The 24,500-nt window shown below is 34.4% G+C and overlaps 1 protein-coding gene across 3 annotated transcripts; it reads left to right on the top strand.

The window, feature by feature from the left end:
- Positions 1-135: 135 nt before the first annotated feature.
- Positions 136-24,399, top strand: Znf711 (zinc finger protein 711). 3 transcript variants are annotated; one of them, XM_037198746.1, is made up of 11 exons: positions 136-161; positions 1,933-2,050; positions 2,944-3,202; positions 3,550-3,654; positions 10,218-10,760; positions 14,730-14,885; positions 15,495-15,632; positions 18,119-18,253; positions 19,009-19,053; positions 20,860-21,003; positions 21,705-24,399. In XM_037198746.1, exons 4-11 carry the CDS (start codon positions 3,576-3,578, stop codon positions 22,880-22,882), a joined length of 2,418 nt encoding a protein of 805 aa, XP_037054641.1. In that variant the 5' UTR covers positions 136-161; positions 1,933-2,050; positions 2,944-3,202; positions 3,550-3,575; the 3' UTR covers positions 22,883-24,399. The 3 variants fall into 3 exon arrangements, with proteins under 3 accessions (XP_037054641.1, XP_037054642.1, XP_028730592.1); XM_037198747.1 differs by lacking the exon at positions 2,944-3,202; XM_028874759.2 differs by lacking the exon at positions 18,119-18,253 and having other exon boundaries at positions 139-161; positions 2,944-3,197; positions 21,705-24,392.
- The last annotated feature ends 101 nt before the right edge of the window (positions 24,400-24,500 follow it).

Genomic DNA, 24,500 nt, shown 5'->3' on the forward strand with positions numbered 1-24,500 from the left:
GGACCTTCCAGGTCCACAGCTGCCGCCCCCCGCGGCACTGGAGAGCGCGGCCTCAGGCTGACTGGCGGCGGCGGGGAAGGCGGTGGCGGCGGCGGGCGGGGGGGGGGAAGGCGGTGGCGGCGGCGGCCCCGCGGCGGCGGCGGCGGCGGCGGCGGTGACAGGTAAGGAGACTCCTGAGGAGAAACTCGGCGAGCGTCGCCTCTGCCACGCTCAGCGTGGCTCCGGGAAGGGGAGAGGCTCCCACCCAGCGTCTCGGGGAGGGCGAAGGGAACAATGGAAGTGGCGTCTAGTCCCCGAGCTTTCCCTTAGCCGCCCGCGGAGTCCCCGGCTTCCTCCGCGGCCGCCAATCTGGGACCGGAGAACCCTCGGGAAGTGAGGGTCTCCTCCTCGGCCAGCCCCCTCCTCTCCTAGGCCGGAGCCCCCCCGGGCGGGGGGGGGAAGCTCGAGCCGTCGTTGTGGCCGTCGGTGGTTTAGGGTGACAGGAAAATGGCGGAAAACAAAACGGTGGAGAGTGCGGCGTCCCCTTGGCATTTTTCTCTTAGCGACCCCCCCCCCACACACACACACACCACCACCTCCAGGATCCGCTCGCCCGCGCCCCACGGCGCGGCGTTTGCTCGCTCGCTGGCTCGCTGGCGGCCGCGGCTGACAGGAGCCTTCGGCACGCCCGAGGGCTAGCGGGCTCGGCCAGTGAAGTGGCCCGGGGCCGGGCGTGGGAGGGAGCAGGGAAGCCAGAGCCGTCAGAGCCGGGCTGGGGGGGGGGGAGATGGTAGGGGGGGGTGCCGTGTGTGCGGCAGCGGTCGCCTCGGCTCCGACACCACCATTTTGCTTGGCGGCGCCGGGGCTCCCACGTACGGCGGGGCCGCGGGAGCGAGGGGCGGCGCGGGGTGGGGGCAGCGCCCGTGACCGCTGCGCCGCGGGAGAGCAGGGAGGGCGTCGCGGGGGACTCCTCCTCAGCCGCCCCGGGGCTCGCCGCTCCGCTGCCAAGGCTCTCTTGTTCTTGGTCGCTGGAACATCAGTCTCTGGGCGACATCGCAAAGGGCACGTGTGTGCGTTCTGCTGGAAATGATTGAAACTTGGCACGGTCGTGGGAAAGGGAGACTTCTGCGGGAAGAGTGCTGCGTCCAAAGCTGCAATATTGCTACTTGCCAGGGCTCCTTTGTCTATCTCTGCAAATACTACTTTCCCATTCTCTGGCTCAGCCGCCCTTACCATGTCTCTTCTATCCCTCGCCTTGTTGACATCATGGAGAAGCTTGCCCCTGATCGAGTTGTTTAGAAGAGACAGATGAGAGCAGAATTTGATTTTTGTGTTTTCTGCTTCCCGTGCATTGATAGAAGGATGTTTACTTGAAGCATAGTTCCTTGGTTTCTCTCGGTTCAATAAGCATGTGGGATACACTCTTGAGAAGACGGAGTAGCTTGACTACCTATTGGTTATTAAATACCATACTGCTGTTCCCTTACATTATTTATTATTGATCTTATTGAAACTTCCTATATGTGAAAAAGTATTGCACTTTATTTCTTTGCTATTTATACAGTGTGGTACTTTCCATAATATTTGCCCTGTATGTTGTAATTTTCACACTTCATTGAGTGCTAGAGCAGATTTTTCTGTATGAATTTGGCAAAAATACACCTTGCCCTTGGTTGTTCCTTACTTTCCAAATTAAAGTGTTATAAAAATCCGATTTAAAGAAAATTTTTGCTTAAGCAGTAGAATTCTAAATGTAATATTTTTTTATATTGTGGAATTGGGGGGGGGTATGGTGGTGTCCCTCTGGCTGCTTTTTACACAAACACAGATTTGAGCACGTGAGCTTTGGCAACCTCACCCAACAAGTTGAAGAGTAGAGAAAAACATTCTTAAGTTGTGTAAGAGATTTGGTTAAAAATGTCTTGAAGTATCTAATTTGTGTTTTCATAATAGGTAAAGAACATTTTTCCCAAAAACAATGCATTGTTTTGAAGGAGAAAAATAAACAGAAATTTTGCAAAATTTACCTTACAATCTGTAAGGAAATCTACAGTTTCTTCAACCCATAAAGGTGATTAACAAATTACTTACTCTTTTCTTTAGTAATTACAAAAATTTAAACCATAGAGTGACATTTGTAATTGTCGAATTAGTTATCTGATAAAGCAAATGATAATTGAAGTCCACAAAGTATATTTTTAAATGTCAAAAATAAATTTTTATGGCATTTTTATTTAAATGTATGGATAGACAGGTAATTTATGGGGAACTCCATTGGCCTTTTGTCCTTATCTTGGATACAGCAAGACAAAACATACTAATTTGAAAGAAAGGAAAAATATAGCTAGGAAGTCCTCCCAAATATCTAATTTTGTTCCCACATACTTTACCTAATAATTTTGGTACATAGAAATAATTATCCACTGATATATAGAATACTTTTGTGTACAAAACATACAAATGTTTAATAAGGAGTTTGTCTTCAAGATTTTTCTGCCTGTTTGGTAGCTATAGGACTTTACAGCAGAGGACAAAAAGCTTAGCCATACCCAGTACTTTTTTGTTTGTCTGGTAGCATTCTAAAATTTTCATTAATGACATAACCTTTGTGTGATATGGTTCAATTTAACAAACACTTCTGAATGAAAATAGGATAAATACCTTTTAAAATTCACACAATTTTGGTTGTTTGGTTAGAATCTTTTGTTGCTGGGGCAATGCACATATGCAATTTTAAGTATTATATGGAAGGAAAACATCTGGCTTTCTATTCCATGTTGTCTGATTGTCTTAATATAGGAAATGAAACAGGTTGAACTAGTGCTTTAAAAACTTCCATAGAATAGCGTGATTTTATAAATCATTACTGGAAAATATAAGTTGAACAATTGCAAGCAAATGATATGCTTAAAGAAACAATGCTAAATGTGTGTATGTGATTGATCTTATCTTTACCATATTTAGGAAGCAGTCATGTTTCATGATTCCTCAAAACTGTGAGACAAGAGAATGTAGTAGAGTGAGGCCAGAAGTCCTTACTGGTTCAAAGAACTCCGGGGAAACTTGTGATAGAACATTTTGCATTATAAGTAGAGCCCCAGGAGCCAGAGGTGAATACAATATCCACAGAGCTCCGCTGCAGGGCTGATCTGGGTCTGGAAGAAATGGATGAGAGCTACTGGATGCCATTCACTAATACTAGACATCTGAGTCCTCTAGTAATGTATAAACATCCCAACTATTAATCTGTCATCATCTTATTTTTATTTATTATGTATATTTTAACTGGACCTCAGTCTTGCAGTTTTGTTCTTTTGCTTGTTTTTATCACGTTCCAATGGCTCATCACCATAACTGTGGCTCATTTTCCATTATTTTGGCTTTACTTCCACCTGCCTTTTTATGTATGGTTCTCACATAAAGCATCTAAGCAGTTTTGGGTTTTTCTTTTCTTTTGTAATGAGCTTTGCATACCTGGTTGTAAGGCATATTTTCTATTGTATTTTTCTCAAAACACCTGACTTGGAGATAAATGTATCTAAACTATTTTTCAAACCATTTATTTTACAGATATTTGTGAATGAACTTTGTTAAGTATGGATTCAGGTGGTGGAAGTCTTGGATTGCACACTTCAGACGCTAGAATGGCTCATACCATGATTATGCAGGATTTTGGTAAAGCATTTTCTTTGTTGCACTTTATGATTTAAAGTATGAATATATTAAAAATAAACAAGGAAGTAGAATTACACTGAAATATTCCTTTACTAGGAAAATCAAATTGTACAGCTTATTTTCTTAAAGGCATATATAAACAGTATATTTAAGATCATATAATTTGTTAGAAGTTTGAAATAAAGAAACTTGGGATATAAAAATATTTTACTAAAAAATGAAAAACTCACTATGCATGAGTGCTTAATTACATCATGTTGTGGGATAGTATATATTAGTTTTCAGATGTAGAAAATGTTAAATCAACTGTCTAAAATACATTTTAAGTTGCATTGTTCATAAAGCTAGAAAGGGAAGTGCTTCTGTCAAAACAAAGGATTATGATGATTATAAAGAGATAAAGGTAAATCATATATTTGGTAATTATGTTCAGATATCATTTCCTCAAGGCTGTTACTAATAAAATACACTTCTTTTTTAAAAAAAAATTCATACGTGTGTGTGCTGCATGTGTGTAGGTGCCCACAGGCTCCAAAAGCAAGCATTGGATCTCCTGGTGCCAGAGTTATGGCGGGCTCGGAGCTGTCTGACATGGACACTTGGAACTGAACTCAGGTCCTCTAAGAGGGCAGAAAGCACTCTTAACCTCTGAGAAATTTCTACAGTCCACTACCATTTCCCTAATAAAAGATTCCTTAATTCTATGTCCAACTTTTTCAATAGCTTTAAAATAGTAATCATTTTTATGAATATATTAAGACTGCATTGATTGTCTAGAAAGGAACTAAATTTTGGGAAGATTGGTCTGAATTTTAGAGGAGATAGTGGTATCCAAATTAAAAGAGACAGGAATGGGATCTTAAGAATTGAAGATGAGATAGGAATAAACGTAGAAAACAGAAATAATAAATTGTTGTAAGGAGGACACAGGACCCATAGGGTCATGTGGAATTGATAAAGCTGAAATTAGTGATGGGGGACTAGAACTAGTGATACTTTGCTCGACTAAGAAAATACTACTACTATTTTCAGTATGGTTTAATATGCCATTTTAAAGTTCACAGTAATAAGAATTAGAGGAACTGTATTCTAGTCTTGACAGTGGTGTTCTCTAGGTTATTAAACTTGGCTGAATTACGGATCCACTTTCATAATGAGGAGGTCTGTAATTCTTTCACATTTGTCAGATAAATACAGCTGGTTACCTCAAGGTTGAATTTGGTAAGGATTGAGATGATTGTTAAAGTGATATATAAAGGACTTATGGATTTATTCTCCTGAAAGATGAGTGAGCTTTGTTGTTTAGGCATAATTTAGAAATGGTTTGGGGTGGGTGAAAAAGTACAAGAATTGTGATAGTGACTTGATTGGTGTGAGAGGGTTTTAAAAAATTGTTAAAGCACATGTTTGGTTATGTCTATTTAGGGTGTTTTTTTTTTTTTACACAGGATTAAATAAGAGGAAAAACCCACCTTACATGTAGGCATCACCATCCAACATACTAGGGGCCTAGATGCAATAAAATAGGAAGAATGGAGAATACCTGCTACCACAGGCATTCAGTGGCTTATGACTGCCTGTAACACCAGCTTTAAGGGATCTCCTTCTGCTTCCTTTTCTCCATGAGGTTAGCTGCTTTGCTCTACTACATGCTCCCTGCCATGACATTCAGCCTCTCTCACTTTGGTCCCATAGCAATGGAAACAGGCTGAAATCTCTGAAACTGTGAGCCGAAATGAATCTTTTAAATTTTCCTCTCATGTTTAAATCACAGTAATGAAAGAAGTGACACAGGAAAAACTATACAAGAAAAGAAACAAAGTTAAAGATAAATTTATTTTTTGTCCTTAAAATTCCTGGCTGGACAGTTTATAAGCTTTAAAATGCTAAAACCACTTGTGTTTCAGTTTAGGTTATATACTAGAGAGGTACTTGAATTTCAGTATACTAAACAAACTTTAATTTTAGATGTCAACTTTGTAATCTCCTCAGTATGTTGAGGCTTTCTTATATGTAATATTTTATTTACTTTTAGATGCTGGGAAATAGGAGCTACATATTGAATTACTTTTATACAAATAGTTTTTTTTCTTTTTCATTGAGATATAATTCATATGCTATACTGTCCACCCCTTTTAAAGTTGATTTTAAAGTAGTTATTTTTATTTGTATGTATATGTGTGTGTGCATGTATGCCACATGTATGTTGGTGCCTGTGAAAGTTACAGGTGGTGTTACAGGCAGTCATAATCCACTGAAAGTGCTTGCTAGGACTGAACTCAGGCCCTAAGGAAGAACAGCAGGTGTTCTCAACTGCTGAACCATCTCTGCAGACCCTATTTTAAAGTTTATAATTCCATATTTTAGTACAATTAGAGAATTATACAGTCATCACCAGTTTAATTTTCAGACATTTGTTATCCTAAAATTTATCTCAAAATTTTTTAAATATAAAAATTAAATAAAAGCCCTCATAGTTATTAGCAGTTATTGCCTGTCCTTTCTGTTTCCACCAGTTCTTAACAACCAATAATTTAATTTATGGATTTACCTATTCTGAAAAATTCCTATAAATACAATTATGAAATATATGGCCTTTCATGCATGGCCTCTTTTTACTTTAACATGTGTTATTTATGTTACTGCACATACAACCACATAACTACTCTTTTATTACCAATTGATATGTTATAGGTGGTCACATTATGGCTGAAAGAAAAGTTTTCATCTGGTATAGCCTGTGTTGTTCAAGGAAGGAGTAAGAGGATGGGAAAGTTTGAGACCTACTTCCAATTTTAGTTGGCATTGTCATAGTTATCTGAAGGCTTCTCTAAAGTGAACTAATGTAAATATTTTTGTCAGAAAAAAAGTAGAGAGCTACTCTTTGTTATAAACCTATTTATGATTCAACAGCTTAATTGTGTTTTTGAAATAGTAAGTTATTTTAAATTCCATTTTCATGATCACTTAAATTGAAATGGGTAAATCAGTGCCAACTGAATTTTTATATTGTAGCAATATTGTTATTCTTAATTATAGTGAAATCAAGAATTGCTAATATGAGTATAATGTTTACTCATTTATGGATTTATGGTTTGTGATGGTGCTGTTCTAAAATATGTTAGGTTTCCAATTGTCCTTAGTAAATAGATTTTGAAATTTTTTAAGTTATTCAGACTTGTAAATTCTGAAAGGTTCTCATTTGAGACTATGGGATGAATATTGTATAAAAAATTGAAAGAACTAATTTAGAAGCTATTAGATCAATTTCTTTTGAAGGGTGATTAAGATTTAAAGTTTTACAATATTGTGTCATATAATATTTTTGCTGATGTTTGAGTACAGTGATTGTCCTTACAGTCAGTGGCATTGAGTTTAATAGTTGTTTAAGATTTTAGTGTTGCAAAGGTAAGTGTTGCTTTGAAAGTTAAATAGCAAAATGGCCTTAGATACTAGTCCAAGACAGAATGTTAAGAAAGATTTTTTTGCTATAACTCTAATGGGGTGCCAGATAACCTTTGAACAAATTCTCATAAAATGGAAAATATTTTGTCAGAATTTACTGTTTATTGTTACATATTTATCTCATTGGTTCACATTTGAAAGATGATTGTTTGTCATTTGTAAATTTATTGACTAGTAAGATAAATTCTCTATGTCATTAGGTGCTGCTTAATAAATTTTTAAAATAATATTTAAATGAGTTTCTATGTGATAGCTCTTTTAATTCTTCTCAAAATATTACTGTGGTAATGCCCTATTTCCTTAATTCTATAAGTCTCTCTTTTAAAAGTTATCTAGGATAAGAAACAAACTTTTCCTCCTAGGAGAGTAGAAGAAGAAGAAAATAATACTACAACCCCGAGTCAAAGAATGAATACAGCCAACCTCTCTATAATATAGTTTGGGGGGACTAGGTGGATGGTTTAGCGGGCAAAGTGCTCGCCATGAAAGCCTAACAATAACCTGACTTCAATTCCTGGTTAAAGGCGAGAACCAACTCTACAAAAAAAAAAAAAATCTACCCAGATTTTGTATGCACAACAAGAATAAATACAACTTTTAAAGAAAAAACATTTTTTCTCCATATATAAGATGGAGATAACACTCACACTTATTTTGAGGATTAAATGAGATTATATGTATGTATATGCTTCATCTCACACACATAGTATAAGATTTCTTGAGGCATAATAAATATTACTTATATGTATCTGAATTAATGACATTTTTAAGACTATTTCTCCCACTCTGAACATTCCTTAGTTGCAGGTAGCTCCTTGTGTAGGGTTGAGCCTTTGTGTCTATTTTGGCATGTCTGTTATGCTCTTTTGATGTAATTTAGGTTTTAGGTGAAAATTGAAGAATGTTGAGAAGGATTTAGAATAGTTGAAAGGGAGGATGGGTGTGTTGGCATGTGCCTGTAATTCCAGAACTCCCGAGGCTGAGTCAGGTCAATCATGAGTTCCAGGTCACCCTTGACTACATAGCCAGTTTGAGGCCAGCTTGAACTGCATGGGGCCCTGCCTCACAAATCAGTACAATAATAATGATCCCAAGACCTCTGTTGAAAAATCAGCTTTCTTTTCATTCTTAGCTTTTTATCATTGATGGTATAAACTGGTTTCCAGCTTTAACTAATGTCCTGATGAATTGATTATAAATAGTGAGCAATGTATATCTTTAGTAGTATCTCCCTTTACATTCTTTCAGATAGTACTTTAAAGGTAAGTGATCATTATGTTAAAAAGGCTATCTACTGGATCATGCATTATAAGTAGAACCACAAACTCTTAATTTACTGTACCACCTCAGCATGGCTAAATTGAAAATTGCTCATGAAGAGAGTTTATTCTCTTTCAGTATTTACAATAAAAGTGGGAGTTGGTGCTTACTGTGCTTCTCAAGAGCAAAATTAAAGTGTTTCTCCCTGTTGCAAACTTATTAATATTATCAGGCTAAATCTTAGTCTAGTATGAGTTAAGATTCTTTTCTCCTAAATCAGGTGTTAAAAGATTCTAAGGTTTTGGATAGCAGCAATTCCTTTAAGTTAAAGAATTTCTTGGGACTTCTATGGTTATATGTTTTGTGATATAATATAGTATTAACTTTTGCTTTCATTTTTTTAAAAGAAATATATAGTCATAGGAAGTAAGAAAAACTAGTGTAGTAAGGTCTTATATACCTTTTATTCATTTCCCCCCAATGCTGGTATCCTATTTATCAACAGTACAATACCAAACCCAGAAAATTAAAGTTTTAGGTAATTCCTGTTATCTAAAACCATATACCTTGTTCTTTTTTCTATCGTTTGGGCATACATTTGTTTGTGAATTTTAAATTTTTTCATTTGTTCCTTTTTAAAACTTTACATGTGTATACCTTGCATTTTGACTACTTTTACCTCCTACTTCCTACCACCCCTGTTCACTCTTCCCCCCAATGAATTTTTTTCTCATGTTCATGTCTTCATTTCACTTTGTGACTCACAAATATTATTCAGGGTCATTGTGCGGTGGGATGTAGAGCTATCCTTTGGAGCCTGGTGGGCTCAGTAGAGGTTATACAAGTAAAGACAGTGATTTCCCTCTCTCAAATATAGCCAATAGTTCACAGGTCAAGGATAGATCCCTGTGACCCCTTCTCCCTTCTTTGTTGATAGGACTGGTCTTGTGGGGGGAAATGCAGGTAACTACAGTTACCTTCACCCTATCTTTAGTTCTTACAGACATCTTGAACTTTTCTTTAATGTCCTCTTAGCCTTTGAAGAGGTGATTTAAGGGAATTGTTTAAGGATGGATCCACATCTGTCATTTATTTTCTTCATTTTGAGTAGCAGGTCCAAGTCAGGATAAATTTCTGGAGATTTATTCTGGTTGTTGTTTATATCAGTACCTTATTCCTATTTATGACTAAGTATTGTTCTGTGGTAAGCATGTGCCAGGATTGATTTAACCACACATTTATCTGCTGATGGATTAATATTTGGATAGTGTTTATTTTTTTACTATTATGAGTAATAACTGCTGTGAACTATTATGAACATTTAAGTATAGTTTCTGTGTAAACATGTTTTACATTTTCTGGGGAGAAATGTCCTAGAGTACAATTGTTGCTTTGTAATGAAAATAAATGTTTAGTTTTGTCAGAAACTGCCAAACTATTTTTCTGAATGACTGTTAACATTTTATATTCCCCGAAATATATAAAACATACATTTTCTCTGTCTTCATCAGCTTTGTTTTTTATTTTAGTTATTTTAATTTCAGTGTTGTAATGTCTTGTTATGACTTTTTGCTTTTAAATAACAGTAAATTACTTTTAAGATCTTAACATAGATTTTTTTTTTTTTTGCTTCTTTACAGTGGTATCTAACCCAGTTCCTAATCAGTGACGATTTTTTATTACAGTTAAATTATCAACAATGCTTTTTAAATTATATATATATATTTATTTATCAAGACATATAATAATATTTAAATTATTTTGTAGTAGATATTTATTAAATATATTTTATTAATAAAATAACTTTACCCTTTTTTGAATAATTGTTTGTATTGTAGTGGCTGGAATGGCTGGTACTGCACATATCGATGGAGACCATATTGTTGTTTCAGTTCCTGAAGCTGTATTAGTTTCTGATGTTGTCACAGATGATGGGATAACTCTTGATCATGGCCTTGCAGCGGAAGTTGTCCATGGGCCTGATATTATTACAGAGACTGATGTAGTAACAGAAGGTGTGATTGTCCCTGAAGCTGTACTTGAAGCTGATGTTGCCATTGAAGAAGATTTAGAGGAAGATGATGAAGATCATATCTTGACTTCCGAACTAATTACAGAAACCGTTAGGGTACCAGAGCAGGTTTTTGTAGCTGATCTTGTTACTGGTCCTGATGGACATTTGGGACATGTGGTCCAAGATTGTGTTTCAGGTGTTGACTCTCCCACAATGGTATCAGAAGAAGTTCTTGTAACTAATTCAGATACAGAAACTGTAATTCAAGCAGCTGGTGGTGTTCCTGGTTCTACTGTTACAATAAAAACTGAAGATGATGATGATGATGATGTCAAGAGCACTTCTGAAGACTACTTAATGATATCTTGTAAGTGAAACATGAAGTCCATTACTTGGGGAGATTCATTTCTATAATCTGGAAGGTATTCTGGGATCAAGGATATATTTCATAAAAGCAATAGAAGGAATCATTTGAAAATAATTTCAAAGCTGTAGTGGTGAGATGCTTTTTGAGTTTACCTATATTTTTAATATACTCTACCTTTATTTTTAATATACTCTGAAATAGCACACCAAAGTAAAATGAAAAGGCCAACTGATGTCTTAGAATGGAAACAAGTGTTTGAAAGGCTCAATAGAAACATTAACTACGACAAAATTTCAATGATAAATTCATATTTCAAAATGAGTAAATTATGTTATTACTGCTTGTTTTTTTTTTTTTTTTTTTTTTTTTTTTTTTCGAGACAGGGTTTCACTGTGTAGCTTTGCGCCTTTCCTGGAACTCGCTTTGGAAACCAGGCTGGCCTTGAACTCACAGAGATCCGCCTGCCTCTGCCTCCCGAGTGCTGGGATTAATGGCATGTGCCACCACTGCCTGGCTATTACTGCTTTTAAAAGACATAACAGGTGCTGGCATTGCCATCATGCCCAGCCTGGAAATAATTTGCCAGTAAATACATTTTCTTTAAAAGAATGAGGTGCACTACTAAAAGATTGTGGGAATGATATTACCTATTCATGCATGTATGTAGCTTACTGGGGCAACTCCATATTTAAATACTAACTTGACACGAAAAGCAATGACCATCATATAAGGTGGTATAGAAAAATTTACTAGTGTCTCTATATTAAAATACGTGCAATATGCATTCAAAAATTACTCATTAAATTAAACCAGTGTTAAAGTGCTAGAAAGTTTAAACATCATGTTTTATAGGTAATCATAACTTTTTTGATGTACCATAACAGGGGTAAACTCAAAAGCCTTGTGGCTTTAAAAAGGAGGCCATCAATTTGGGGAGGAGTGAAGTGGGCATGGGAGACAGAGTTGAGGGAAATGATGTAATTATATTTTAATCAATTTTTAAAAATGAGTATTACACTGTATATTGTGGTAAAATGGAATTTTAATCAAATTGTGCCAGTGATCTACAAAAGAATATTTAATACTTCCAGCCTTTTCAGTGCTGGCAAACAATGTACCTTACTTATGTTCTTGTCTTTAATGCTAATAGAGTTTGTAGGGATGTTATATTGCTCACTTAAAGGTGGGTTCAGAAACAATAATGTGCTGTATGCCTTAAAATAACCAAAACAAATTTAAGCTTGAATCTTTTAAGTATTTAATTTGGATTTAAAGAACAGTCACTGAAAGACAAGTGGCGCATTCCTATAATCTCAGTACTGGAGAGTCAAGGTAGGAAGTTTGCAAGATCCAGGCCTACATGGAAGGCCTGCATAGTTTTCAAGCATGAGCTACATAGAAGCAGTTCTATATCCTAAAAATAGGAAGAAAAAAATATGTGAGAATTTATTTCTTAAAGTCATTTTGTTTCCTAGTAGAAACTTGTCAATGTATTTTCTGTAACTAAGAATATAGAATAAATATTAGTAAAGCTGATGGCTAACCTCTTCAAAGTTCATACCAGTTTTAAAAATAACTATCATTTATGGGCTAAAAATACAGAACAAATTCAGTTGCTTCATACATTTCAAAATTGTTCATTCTGAGATGCTTAATCTAGGCAGGAATCAATGGGTACATTAAATATTAAGAGTATGAAGCTTTTTTAAGTAGAAATGAAATCAGAAATAATGCTAACAGAAAAAGTGGCGAGGGTATATCAACTATAATTTCAATATTTACAGCTAAAATTATGATACACAGTTTAGAACTAGCCAAAATATTTCATTACATGAATCTTATATTTCAATTATAATTTTAAATTAGTGAGTTCTAGAAGGAAATATGGTCACTTAATCCATTTATGTGTAATAATGACATATTTTCAAAGGTGAGTATTTTCTTATTTTTAACAATTTTCAAATATTCCAGCTTCCAAAATTTTTTTTTTGCCTTTTAAAAAGTCTTCTATAAATCCCATTTTCAAATCCATGAATGAGGAGGAGCTTTTTCCTTAAAAGTTAACTTATTGTTTTAATATTTCTATGATCTCATTATTTTATTTGCTATTTATAAGAAAAACTGTTAAACAGATAACATATAGCTCATCATCTTAATTCATGACATTGTAGCCCCAGAATTGCTAAAAATACGGTAAATATGATTAGGAGCTATAGTGGAACAGAAATATTTAGATCATTCTTATGTCATTTGAGTGCTAACTTTCATTAGCAATAGTGTATTCAAACTTTTAAATAGAATGAAATTATTTATATTTAAACAGGAAGATAAAATAGCTTTTCAGTGTTAAATAATTTGTGAAGTGCATTCCTTGTTTTCCATTTCATATGAACAAAACAACGTTTTTAATGACATCAAACTTGACACTGAACTTGGGAGAATGGAGATTCTGATTCATTTAGATCTGCCTGAATTTTTAAGAAGTACCAAGGTTATAGCTCTTTAATGCATTTTATTCTCTTTTCCATAGTTCTAAAATTATTAGATATATTCAAGGGCTTTAGTATTTTATGTTTTATATGTGGTATTCTGAAATCTGTAAGGGCACAATTTTGGTTTAGATTATTCTTTAGTTTTTATAGGAACAGGATTGAAATTAATATGGTAGAGACATAATATTTAGAGAATATATTGTTTGAATATGACTTATAGCTGTTTTAAGATTATTAATAGAATTTATAAATCATAGTTCATGTAGAGTATTCATGTGACATATTGTGTCTTCCTCAGAAACTGTAGAAAAGAATAAAGTTGTACATACATATTGAAAATACTTAATAGGATCAACTGTGGTTGCTTTGCCTTTCTGTATGGTTTTTTTCATATACTCTGAAGCATCAGGTTTTTTTTTTTTTTTGGTTTTTCGAGACAGGGTTTCTCTGTGTAGCTTTGCGCCTTTCCTGGAACTCACTTGGTAGCCCAGGCTGGCCTTGAACTCACAGAGATCCACCTGGCTCTGCCTCCCAAGTGCTGGGATTAAAGGCGTGCGCCACCACCACCCGGCAGCATCAGGTTTTTAATAAGGAAAAAGTATCATGCAATTATGTATTGTCTTTATTTTTTTATTTTAAAACAAAGCATATACTTAGACACACAAAATTTGTGTTTTGAAATTCTTTAAATGCCTCAACCTATATTTGAGCTCTAAGATAATTTTTTCATGATGATTTATGAAAAGTCCTTTTTATTAAAATCATTTGGATATGTTCTATTTCATTTTTTAAAATAATATATTTGATAAATTAATTGGTTTTAGAAACAACTGCTTTTTAATTTAGAATTTGTTCATGTGAACTTATAACTCATGTATTTTTTGTTACGTATTTTGGTGATAGGATTTTACTTAAAATGCAGTCTATACTTTATTTCATAATTGCATTTGAAGCAAATACCTAAGTAGATACTATCCCACTTTTCTCATCTAAAGCCTGATGATTCATTGAATATAAGAACATCATATATGAAAAGGTAACGACACAGTATTTAAAGTCACCACTTATATTTATGTTAAACTTGTATTCTCTATAGTTTTAAGGATAACAATATCACAGGAGCATTATATATGAACTGTAGTGAATAGATATTCATAAACTGACAAAATCCTAAGTCATATTCAAGAAATATGGCCTACCTAAACACATGCTTGCTATTTTAAATTTCAATACTTCTTATACAGAAGCATGTTTTGGGTAATATGATGTAATTTTAAATATTTTTATGTAATTTGATCCTTTGATATAGCTATCTTGAATATTGGTTTCATGAAACACAGCATTTTTAGTGACTGCATAATAGGTCACTAAGGGAATATAGTGGGTGGTTAAAACATTTTATTTTGTCATTGTGCTTAACTCTTATTAAATGGCAGAGGTACTTTTTGACTGAAATAGTTTCCTTTATATTTTGCAGTGGATGATGTGGGAGAGAAGTTAGAGCATATGGGGAACACACCATTAAAAATCGGTAGTGATGGCTCACAAGAAGATGTTAAAGAAGATGGATTTGGTTCAGAAGTGATAAAAGTGTATATATTTAAAGCAGAGGCTGAAGATGATGTTGAAATAGGTACAAAGATATTTTAATTCCATGATATGAGAGACATTAGAATTCTTATCTTTCATGGGGATTGTTCCAAAATTCTCAAAAGACAAAATGTTCATAGGCTTCTTAGTATATTTCTAAAGCTGTATGTGAATATCTACATATGAAGTGGGAACGGGGACTATGTCATTCTTAGATTCTTTTCAATATGAAACTATTATGGCAGAAAATTTTAAAACAAGTGAAAATAATTGGGATTAGAATAATGATTATGAAGAGTGTTTAATAGCATTGATGACAGAGGCAGGTATTTTGAGATACCTTCAATGGCTTGTCTGATCTCCTTCTGCTTTGTTTTCTATGACGGCCGTAATGATCATGACTACCTAATAGGATTTTTATGAAAACAAAATGGGTAAATATATATAAAATTTTTGTAGTGCTTGGCATATAAGTGTGACACAAATGTTAACACCTGAAATGAGAGATGAATGTTTATGGTATAATTTACATCAATATGTTAATGTATTTTGAAGTTTATTAGAATTTTTATACACCCTCTATATCCTCCTCATTATTACAGGGATTTATTCCATGATATGTTTCTAGTTTACATGTGTTTTAATTTTTAAGGTGGGACAGAAATTGTCACAGAGAGTGAATATACCAGTGGACATTCTGTAGCTGGTGTGCTTGACCAGAGCCGAATGCAGCGAGAGAAAATGGTTTACATGGCAGTTAAAGATTCTTCCCAAGAAGAGGATGATATAAGTAAGATAAAAGGGCACTGCAAAAAAGCAATGATAAAACTTTAAAAGCAACTGATAACAACAATAGATGTACTAAATAAGAACAAAGTTTAAAAAAATAAGCCATTTTTAGCTGGGCGGAGGTGGTGCATGTCTTTGATCCCAGCACTCAGGAGGCAGAGGCAGGTGGATCTCTGTGAGTTTGAGGTCAGCCTGGTCTACAGAGTGAGATCCAGGACAGGCTCCAAAGCTACACAGAAAAACCCTGTCTCGAAAAACCAAACAAACAAACAAAAGCCATTTATTGCAAATATTTAAAAGAAAGAGTCCTTTTAGACATTCCTGAACCAATACATTACTCAGAAAAGGATACATGAGCTCTACATTTCAAATACTGTGTTACAAAGAGATGAAGAGTTTATTGTTTTTGATGTAATGAAGCTCATAAATATATAGAAATTGAATCATATATTATACATTATGTCTATATAATTACATCTGTTTAATTGGGGCTGGAGAGGTGGCTCAGTAGTTAAAAGCACTCACTATTCTTGCAAAGGACCCAGGTTCATTTTCAGTTCCTATGTCTGGCAGATTATAACCACCTGTAACTCCAGTTCCAGGGGATCCAACACCCTTTTCTGGCTTATATGAGTCAATGCACACATGAACTGCACATAAGCTCACATTGGAATATACACACATAAATTAAAAAAAATTAGATCTATTTAATTTCATTTATCTTTAATAATTCATCTCTGAGGTAGAAAAATATTCCTGTGTTATAAGACAAATAAAGGCTCAGAGAAAATAAGTTGCCCAAGATTTGTACAGTACTAGAATTTGAATTGTCTAACTCTACTGCCAGTGTTTTCTCCACATGGCAGTAATCACTTTTGGCCTATCTGGATTTAGCAGTGGAAGGGCTAACTGGTTGGTCTCCTGTCACTGAGAGGTTAGGTGGGTAAGTATTTATACAAGCCATTCTGCCAGGATCTTATTAATTTATTATGCTGTTCATGGGTAATTGTTATTAGAATTTCTAGGGAGTGAGGACCACAGGATAAAATCCCTATTCAGATTTGCTTTCTTTGTCATGTCTCACACTTTTTGTTGTTTGTTTTTCATTAAGACATTTTATTCTTTTCCTACATGGTCTTCATCTCATTATGCAGTCTTTCACTAAGGCTATATCTTTCTCATTGCCATGCTGACAAAACACTATTTTGTTTTATCACAGAAGGGCAAGAGCCTCCTTTTCACACAGAAATACTATGATAGTGCTATGTTCTACTTATGCTGCACTCTAATAACTACTCACATCTTTCTCTAGCAAACATAGAAAGCTGTCTACCCCCATATCACAGCTGAAATTATCAAAACATTCAGGGGAGAGTATTTGAATAGGGACAGAAAATGTTAATTGAAATAATGTTTGTTTCATCTCTAAATCTTATTGTTTTTAACTTCCTGAGGAAGAGGCATGGTAGGACATGGGAAACTGAGGCATAGATTTAGCTAATGCCAGAATTCGGAAGGAATGTGGAAAACTTAGTCCAGTATCTTGTGGTTTTTAAAGAGGAGAAACTAGAGGATACCTTTCATCTCACTGTATTTACACATTTCTTCTACAGTAAATAGAAGATCCAAGTTTTTGAATCATAGTAAAAGCATAAATTAAATTCAATAACACATTTATGACATTAAATAGAAATAATTTTTCACAGCATATAAATTGTCTCTTTAGGTTTAAATTTTTTAACCCCAATATTATCTTTAAATGTCTTTTTTTCTCTCTGTAGTGTTCTTAAAAGTCCTGCTTCTTGAACAGGGTCTACTAATTCTTGAGCAACAGCATTTCATATTTATATTTGTACATATATGTATTTACATGTATAGTTTTAATCATTTTTAAAAGTTTATTCAATGACTAGTATTTTGATTCTTATTCATTACACAAATGGTACTATCAAAATAGTGCAGGAAAGCATAGATTACTCTGTATCAATATTTTTATGGAAAATAGTTTCTGAGTTCCAAAAAAACTCTCAGGAAAATTTTTGGAACAACACTCCTTTTATACATTTCCAGTGTCTTATGGGTTGTAATACCCTCTTGAAGCACATGTTTGTAAATGTAAAAGTCCTTGTCAGAGCCAGGCATGATGGTGCATGGCTGTAATCCCAAGACACAGAAGGCTGACAGTACAAATGCCATGGATAGGAGTGCAAGTTTTAGACCAGCCTTGGCTGCAAAGCAAGACCTTGTGTCAGAATGCAAAGCAAAGAAGCCATTTCATAGCACTTGTTTCTAATAACAGGAAGATAATAATGTGGGAGAAACAATTGTCTTCTAGAAGTACCAGCTCTCAAAAATACCTAATATAAACTTAATTTACATTTGTGCATTTTGAAATTAACTAAGATGAAATCTTGAAAACCTAAAGAATTTTTTGCCCATTTATTAAATACTTGAAAAAGTAAGCAAGCACTTATTTCCAAAATCTAGGTTATGCTGAAATATCAAATGAACTGTACATGGAAATAATTATAGGGGAAGAGGAAGGAGCACTCCTTAAGATTCATCTTGAGACCTCTGATGTTAATAAAACAGGTTTCCTTGTTGTCTATCCTGCATCATATGGTAGGACACTAGTATTTTTACCTAAGTACATAAAGTAGGTATTTACTATGCCTTTGAACAATTAAATATTATATGCTATAATGCCACTGTGTGTTGGCTAATAGAATAAAATATTCTGCTGTGAATTACTTCATTTCCAGTTATTATACATGATTTTTCTATCACATATCTTATGCTACTAAAGCTTGCTTAATGAATTTTTGTTAGAATTTATTCTAAATCCTACCTGTATAAGTAGCACCATAAGATATTTAATTTTCCTAAAATAGTATCTTTTTAAGATTAATCCTTCCCCTTTTACAAAAATGTATTTCAGTTGTTGACACACAATAATAAAACTGAAGTTTTTTTCTTACCCCATTCTGCCTTTTGTTCATCTCATTTTATCTGTAATGTATGCATTAAAAACTTCTGATGAACAGTGCATTAATTTATCCAAAGTTGTTTTTCTCAAAGTTTCATTCATTCAACATTCATTCAATACAGTCATGCATCCATTGAATATTTTCATTGCTAAGGGTACTCTGCAGAAATAGCTACTCATTTTCCACTTAAAATTAAAACTGTTCTAGATGTTATCAGTTCTAATGAGTAGTCCTTATTTTCAGTGGAGAATATTATCTAACATGTAAGTTTCAATAACAAATTATTTCATTGAGAAATTGGGGCAAAAGTAAAATTTTATAAGTTAAAATGTGATCTGGTAGTAGTTTCTCTAGGCAGTGTATCAGTTTATAACCAGTCCCTTCTTATAGATGAAAGAAGAGTTTCCCGAAGGTATGAAGATTGTCAAGCAACAGGTGAGAGAGCATTGTAAAGGAGATATAAATTGTTTTGTTTTATATATAACTTGACAAGTAAAAAAGTTAGCTTATGTCTGTAGACATAATTTGATGGACTTCACCTATTATAGAAGTTATAGAAGAGTTTGCCTCTTTTTTTTTTTTTTTCTGGAGCTGAGGATCGAACCCAGGGCCTTGCGCTTGCTAGGCAAGCGCTCTACCACTGAGCTAAATCCCCACCCCCGAGTTTGCCTCTTTTTAACAACCAACATTTATAAATACAATGTGTATTAATTCGTGAATGAAAAGCATTTTGGATTTCCCTGATGGTACAAGTATTAAAAAATTTACCACATGGGGCATAAAAGTCTGCTATAGAAAAAGTTATGCAAATTACTTGAAGAGAAAAAGAACAGTTGTTCTTATCAACCATTTGTTAATGTCATTCTTGGAGTGAGACTGCCTTCCTAATTTCTATGGCAAACATCTAGTATGAATATATCATAAATTCATAACCCAGCTTAATAACTTTTCTAGTTTAACACCCTCTATTTAGTGTTATTCCATGGTGGATCAGTTTCTTTTTCTTTTCTTTTTTTTTTTTTTTTTTTTTTTTTTTTTTTTTTTTTTGTTTTTCTTTTATCACTTTTCTGTTACAATCCCTCTTTTAGTGCTATTAACTCCATGGTGGATCAGTTTCTTTTTCTTAAGGAGACTTTTTCTTATGACAGTGTCTATAATTGTTCTGTTTCTTCTACTGAGTAACATTTGACTCTAAATTTTAATGTAAGTTTAATAGAAATTAACTGTGTGTGTGTGTGTGTGTGTGAGTGTGAGCATATATACGAGTCTGACAGTTTTATAGATTTAAATTTTTAATGTATGTCTTAATTATAGTTCTACTGCTGTGAAGAGCTGTGATCAAGGCAACTTTTATTAAAGAAAGCATTTAATTGGTGGCTTGCCTACGATTTCAGCAGATTAGTCCGTTATCATCATGTCAGGAAGCATGCTAGCAGGCTAACAGGCAGGCAGACTTGAGTAAAAGAACTTATATCCGGATCCGCAGGCAGGCCAACAGAGAGAGAAACTGTGCTCAGGGTGGGGTTTTGAAACCTCAAAGCACACCCCCACCTTCTTCTACAAGGCCATACTGCCTCCAACAAAGCCACAGCTCCTAATCCTTTCCAAACAGTTCCACTAACTGGGACCCAAATATTCATACATATGAGCCTATAGGGGCTATGTTTATTTAAATTATCACAATGTATTTGCATGATATGATAGATTTGCGAGAACTGGTTTTATTAAAGACTTTATTTTGTGTGCATTGGTCACATTGAAATTGTAGCAAATTACCTGCCATGTCTATTTTAATCCCTGAAGTCAGTGTAAATAATAAATTTCATATAAAACATACATGTATTATCTATTTTACATAATTACCATGACTATATTGGTTTACTTAGTTATATATGTTCTTTTCTGAATCCCTTTAATTTTATCAGGTTCTATTCATAAGTTAGTCTGATAACATAATTTTGTATAGTTTCTTAAAATAAAGTTTCTTATGTTACTTTAATCTTACCAGTTTATTCCTTTAGGATGGTCATGTTGAAATAACTTAACTTTGTGTGCTAACTTCCTCAGTGTGCTTTCATGTACACAAGAGGATATGGATTAAACTAAGGAGAATGAGAAAATGAGTATACTTTCTGAAATTTAATACCATAACTTAATACCATATCACATCAAGTAATTTGTCTAACGAAACCTTGACACTATAAATATATACGATTTAACAGTTTACCTTTTTGTTTTCAGGAAACACTTTTGACTCAGCATTAGAAAACAGAAGCACTACGGCAGCACAGTACCTTCAAATTTGTGATAGCATTAACACAAATAAAGTACTTAAACAAAAAATCAAGAAGAGGAGAAGGGGAGAAACAAGGCAGTGGCAAACAGGTAAGATATTTGTTTTGTGAATAGTATAGTCATTTGAGATGTACAATTTTATGAAATACAAGGAGAAAAACCAATGTTTGCAAGATAGTTATTCCCCCATATAGCCCTGTATATTCTATAGATAACTATATATATATATATATATATATATGATTTATTTTAATTTGGTGTGTGTGTGTGTGTGTGTGTGTGTATACACCACACGTGTGCAGGTATTTGTGGAGGCCAGAAGAGTGTTGTATCTACTGGAATTGAAGTTACAGGCAATTGCATGCAGCCTGACATGGGTGCTGAGAAACAAAGATCCTCTACAAGAGCAGCAAGTGTACTCAACTGCTAAGCTGTTTCTCCAGCTCTGATATTAAAGTTTAGCAGTATATGATTGATGCTTTTAAAATGGTTTTTCCTCCTTATTCAAAGGATATTTTAAAGACAAATTTCATATGGTTTAATTATAAAGGTGTTTTAGTCCTCTTTTTAATATATTTCATGCCATCAATGAGTAATTTACAATAGAGAGACACTCATTACTCAGGCTACATTACTAAAAAATATTTATAATATGCATTTTTATCTTATAAAGCTTTTATTGAACTAGTATTTTCACATAGTGAATTTCAGCTAGTTTCAGAAACCTGTTTTACAAAATAGTTTAAAGCAATGTGATCAAATGTCACAATTTCCTTTTTTTCCCCATGCAGCTGTTATAATAGGGCCTGATGGACAGCCCTTGACAGTATACCCTTGCCATATTTGCACAAAAAAGTTTAAATCCAGGGGATTCTTAAAAAGACACATGAAGAATCATCCTGATCATTTGATGAGAAAGAAATATCAATGTACAGATTGTGACTTTACAACTAACAAGAAAGTGAGTTTCCATAACCACTTAGAAAGCCATAAGCTCATAAACAAAGTTGATAAAACCCATGAATTTACAGAATACACTCGAAGATACAGAGAAGCTAGTCCACTGAGTTCAAATAAACTCATCTTAAGAGACAAGGAGCCGAAGATGCACAAGTGCAAGTACTGTGATTATGAAACTGCCGAACAAGGACTGTTAAACAGACATTTGCTGGCTGTTCACAGCAAGAATTTCCCTCATGTTTGTGTTGAGTGTGGAAAGGGTTTTCGTCATCCTTCTGAACTTAAGAAACATATGAGAACCCATACCGGTGAGAAGCCATATCAGTGTCAGTATTGTGTCTTCAGGTGTGCAGATCAATCAAATCTGAAAACTCACATTAAGTCTAAGCATGGTAACAACTTGCCATATAAATGTGAGCATTGTCCTCAAGCATTTGGTGATGAAAGAGAGCTTCAACGCCATCTGGATTTGTTTCAAGGACATAAAACACACCAATGTCCTCATTGTGATCATAAGAGCACCAACTCAAGTGACCTTAAGCGGCACATCATATCTGTCCATACCAAGGACTTTCCTCACAAATGTGAAGTCTGTGATAAAGGTTTCCACCGTCCTTCAGAGCTTAAAAAACATAGTGATATTCATAAGGGTAGGAAGATTCATCAGTGTAGGCATTGTGACTTTAAAACATCAGATCCATTTATTCTTAGTGGTCATATCCTTTCAGTTCATACTAAGGATCAGTCATTGAAGTGTAAACGGTGCAAGAGAGGGTTCAGACAACAGAATGAGCTGAAAAAGCACATGAAGACGCATACTGGAAGGAAGATTTACCAATGTGAATATTGTGAATACAGCACCACAGATGCATCCGGCTTTAAACGACATGTGATTTCAATACATACAAAAGACTATCCACACAGGTGTGAATTCTGCAAGAAGGGATTCCGAAGACCATCAGAAAAAAATCAGCATATAATGAGGCACCACAAGGAGACTCTTATATAGTAAGATCAGTATAAGGAAAAAAGTTATTTACAAAATAAGATTAAGATATGCTATTTGGGAGGAGAATCTTACTGTTTTATCTGTTTTCAAAGCTTGATATTAAGTCATACCTTTACATTCTTTCTATTAAAGATCTTAAAATATTTGGATTAGAAGGGTAATCTCATAGCCCTTTATAAATTACTTAAAGAATTTAAGAAGCACCATAGGATGGTTGCAGAGGGACTTAATTGTGTATTAACAGTATTATATGCATAACTAAACTACAGAGGGGAAAGTTAAGACACCTTCTTTGAGAGGTAACACTAGAGTAAGTGTTTTCGAAGGAGAATACATAATTGATTTAGAAATGCTTTGCTGTAGCAAGCAGCCTCACTTTTATGCAGTTTTAGAAATGGGGTGGGCAAAGAAAATGCAGTCATCCATCAGTCACTTAGTCATTGAGCCTTTTATATTGTACCTGGACATTGGATTCCAGAAATGGCAAAATATTGTGTATTCGTTACAAGGAATCTCACTGAGAAACCAAGTTATATTCATTCAGTACTAGTAAAAAAAAAAAGAACTTCGGAGTTGCTGATATTATATCACAGGATAGGATGTTTAAAACATAGCATTCTGTACTGAAATCTAAAGTGAAATATAAGAAATAAAGTTCCAGTTTTGATGTTCAAGTACATTCAGTATGGCATATATGATAAAAGTGTATTTGAGTCAAATGTGGCTTTCTAAAATGGATGCAACTATAATGTTACAAAGTCAGCACTATGTTTCTTATAATCTAAATATTAAGTTGAGAGGACAGTTTTCTTAAATATTAAAATATTTAGAATTTTTAGGACAGTTTTAGTAAGTATGACTGTTCAAGTCTTACTTGCTCTAATGTTTAAAGGTGCAATTTTATGCCATTATTGAAAAGTTTGATTTTTAAAATCTATATACCATATTCTTAACATGAATTTTCAATGAGGCGGTATTTATGCAGTAGTTGACAGAACAATATGCTGCCGATAGAGTTTGGAGGTGGATATTCAGTTTACAGTGTATAAATTTAAAATATGCATCCCTTTAACAACGCTTTGTGTTAGCATGCTGCAAATCAAAATGGCGCTTAATATTAAAAGCTGGTGTAGGGAATTTTAATGAAAATCCTGTTCATAAATGTAATGCATATGATGTGTACTTTTAAGTTTTAGTTGCTTAATTTAGTTTATATTCAGCTGTTCAGCATAATTAAAATGAAATTTTTCTTCATGCTATATTGTGGCTTTGTGTTTTAAGTAATTTTCACCTTTCTGTTTTTGCACCAGATAAGAATCAGTTACTTGAAAATAAATTTTTTATCTTTCTTAACTTCAGAATACTAAATTTGGAAAATCTACTAAACTTGTGTGTTATGTGGCTGTAAATGATGTACACGCTGTAAAATAAGATTGTTACTGTTATGTGGACTTATTATTTCTAAATGTTACTCATTGAAATGAGCATACAATAAAAAGCATTTATTGCACTTCAAAGTTTTATAAAATTTATTTAAAGTTGTGTTATAATGTGCATTCCTTATTAAGGACTTCTCACTTAAACTTTCTCTTAGGCAGTTTGATCTTAAAAAAATATG

Source organism: Peromyscus leucopus, chromosome X, assembly GCF_004664715.2.
Source record: "Peromyscus leucopus breed LL Stock chromosome X, UCI_PerLeu_2.1, whole genome shotgun sequence".
Lineage (NCBI taxonomy): Eukaryota > Metazoa > Chordata > Mammalia > Rodentia > Cricetidae > Peromyscus > Peromyscus leucopus.

Coding starts and splice junctions, on each gene's coding strand:
- Znf711 (XM_037198746.1), top strand. CDS start 3,576: ATGGATTCAGGTGGTGGAAGTCTTGGATTGCACACTTCAGACGCTAGA. Junction 19,054..20,859: donor TGAAGATTGTCAAGCAACAG/GTGAGAGAGCAT, acceptor TTTTGTTTTCAG/GAAACACTTTTGACTCAGCA. Junction 21,004..21,704: donor AACAAGGCAGTGGCAAACAG/GTAAGATATTTG, acceptor TTCCCCATGCAG/CTGTTATAATAGGGCCTGAT.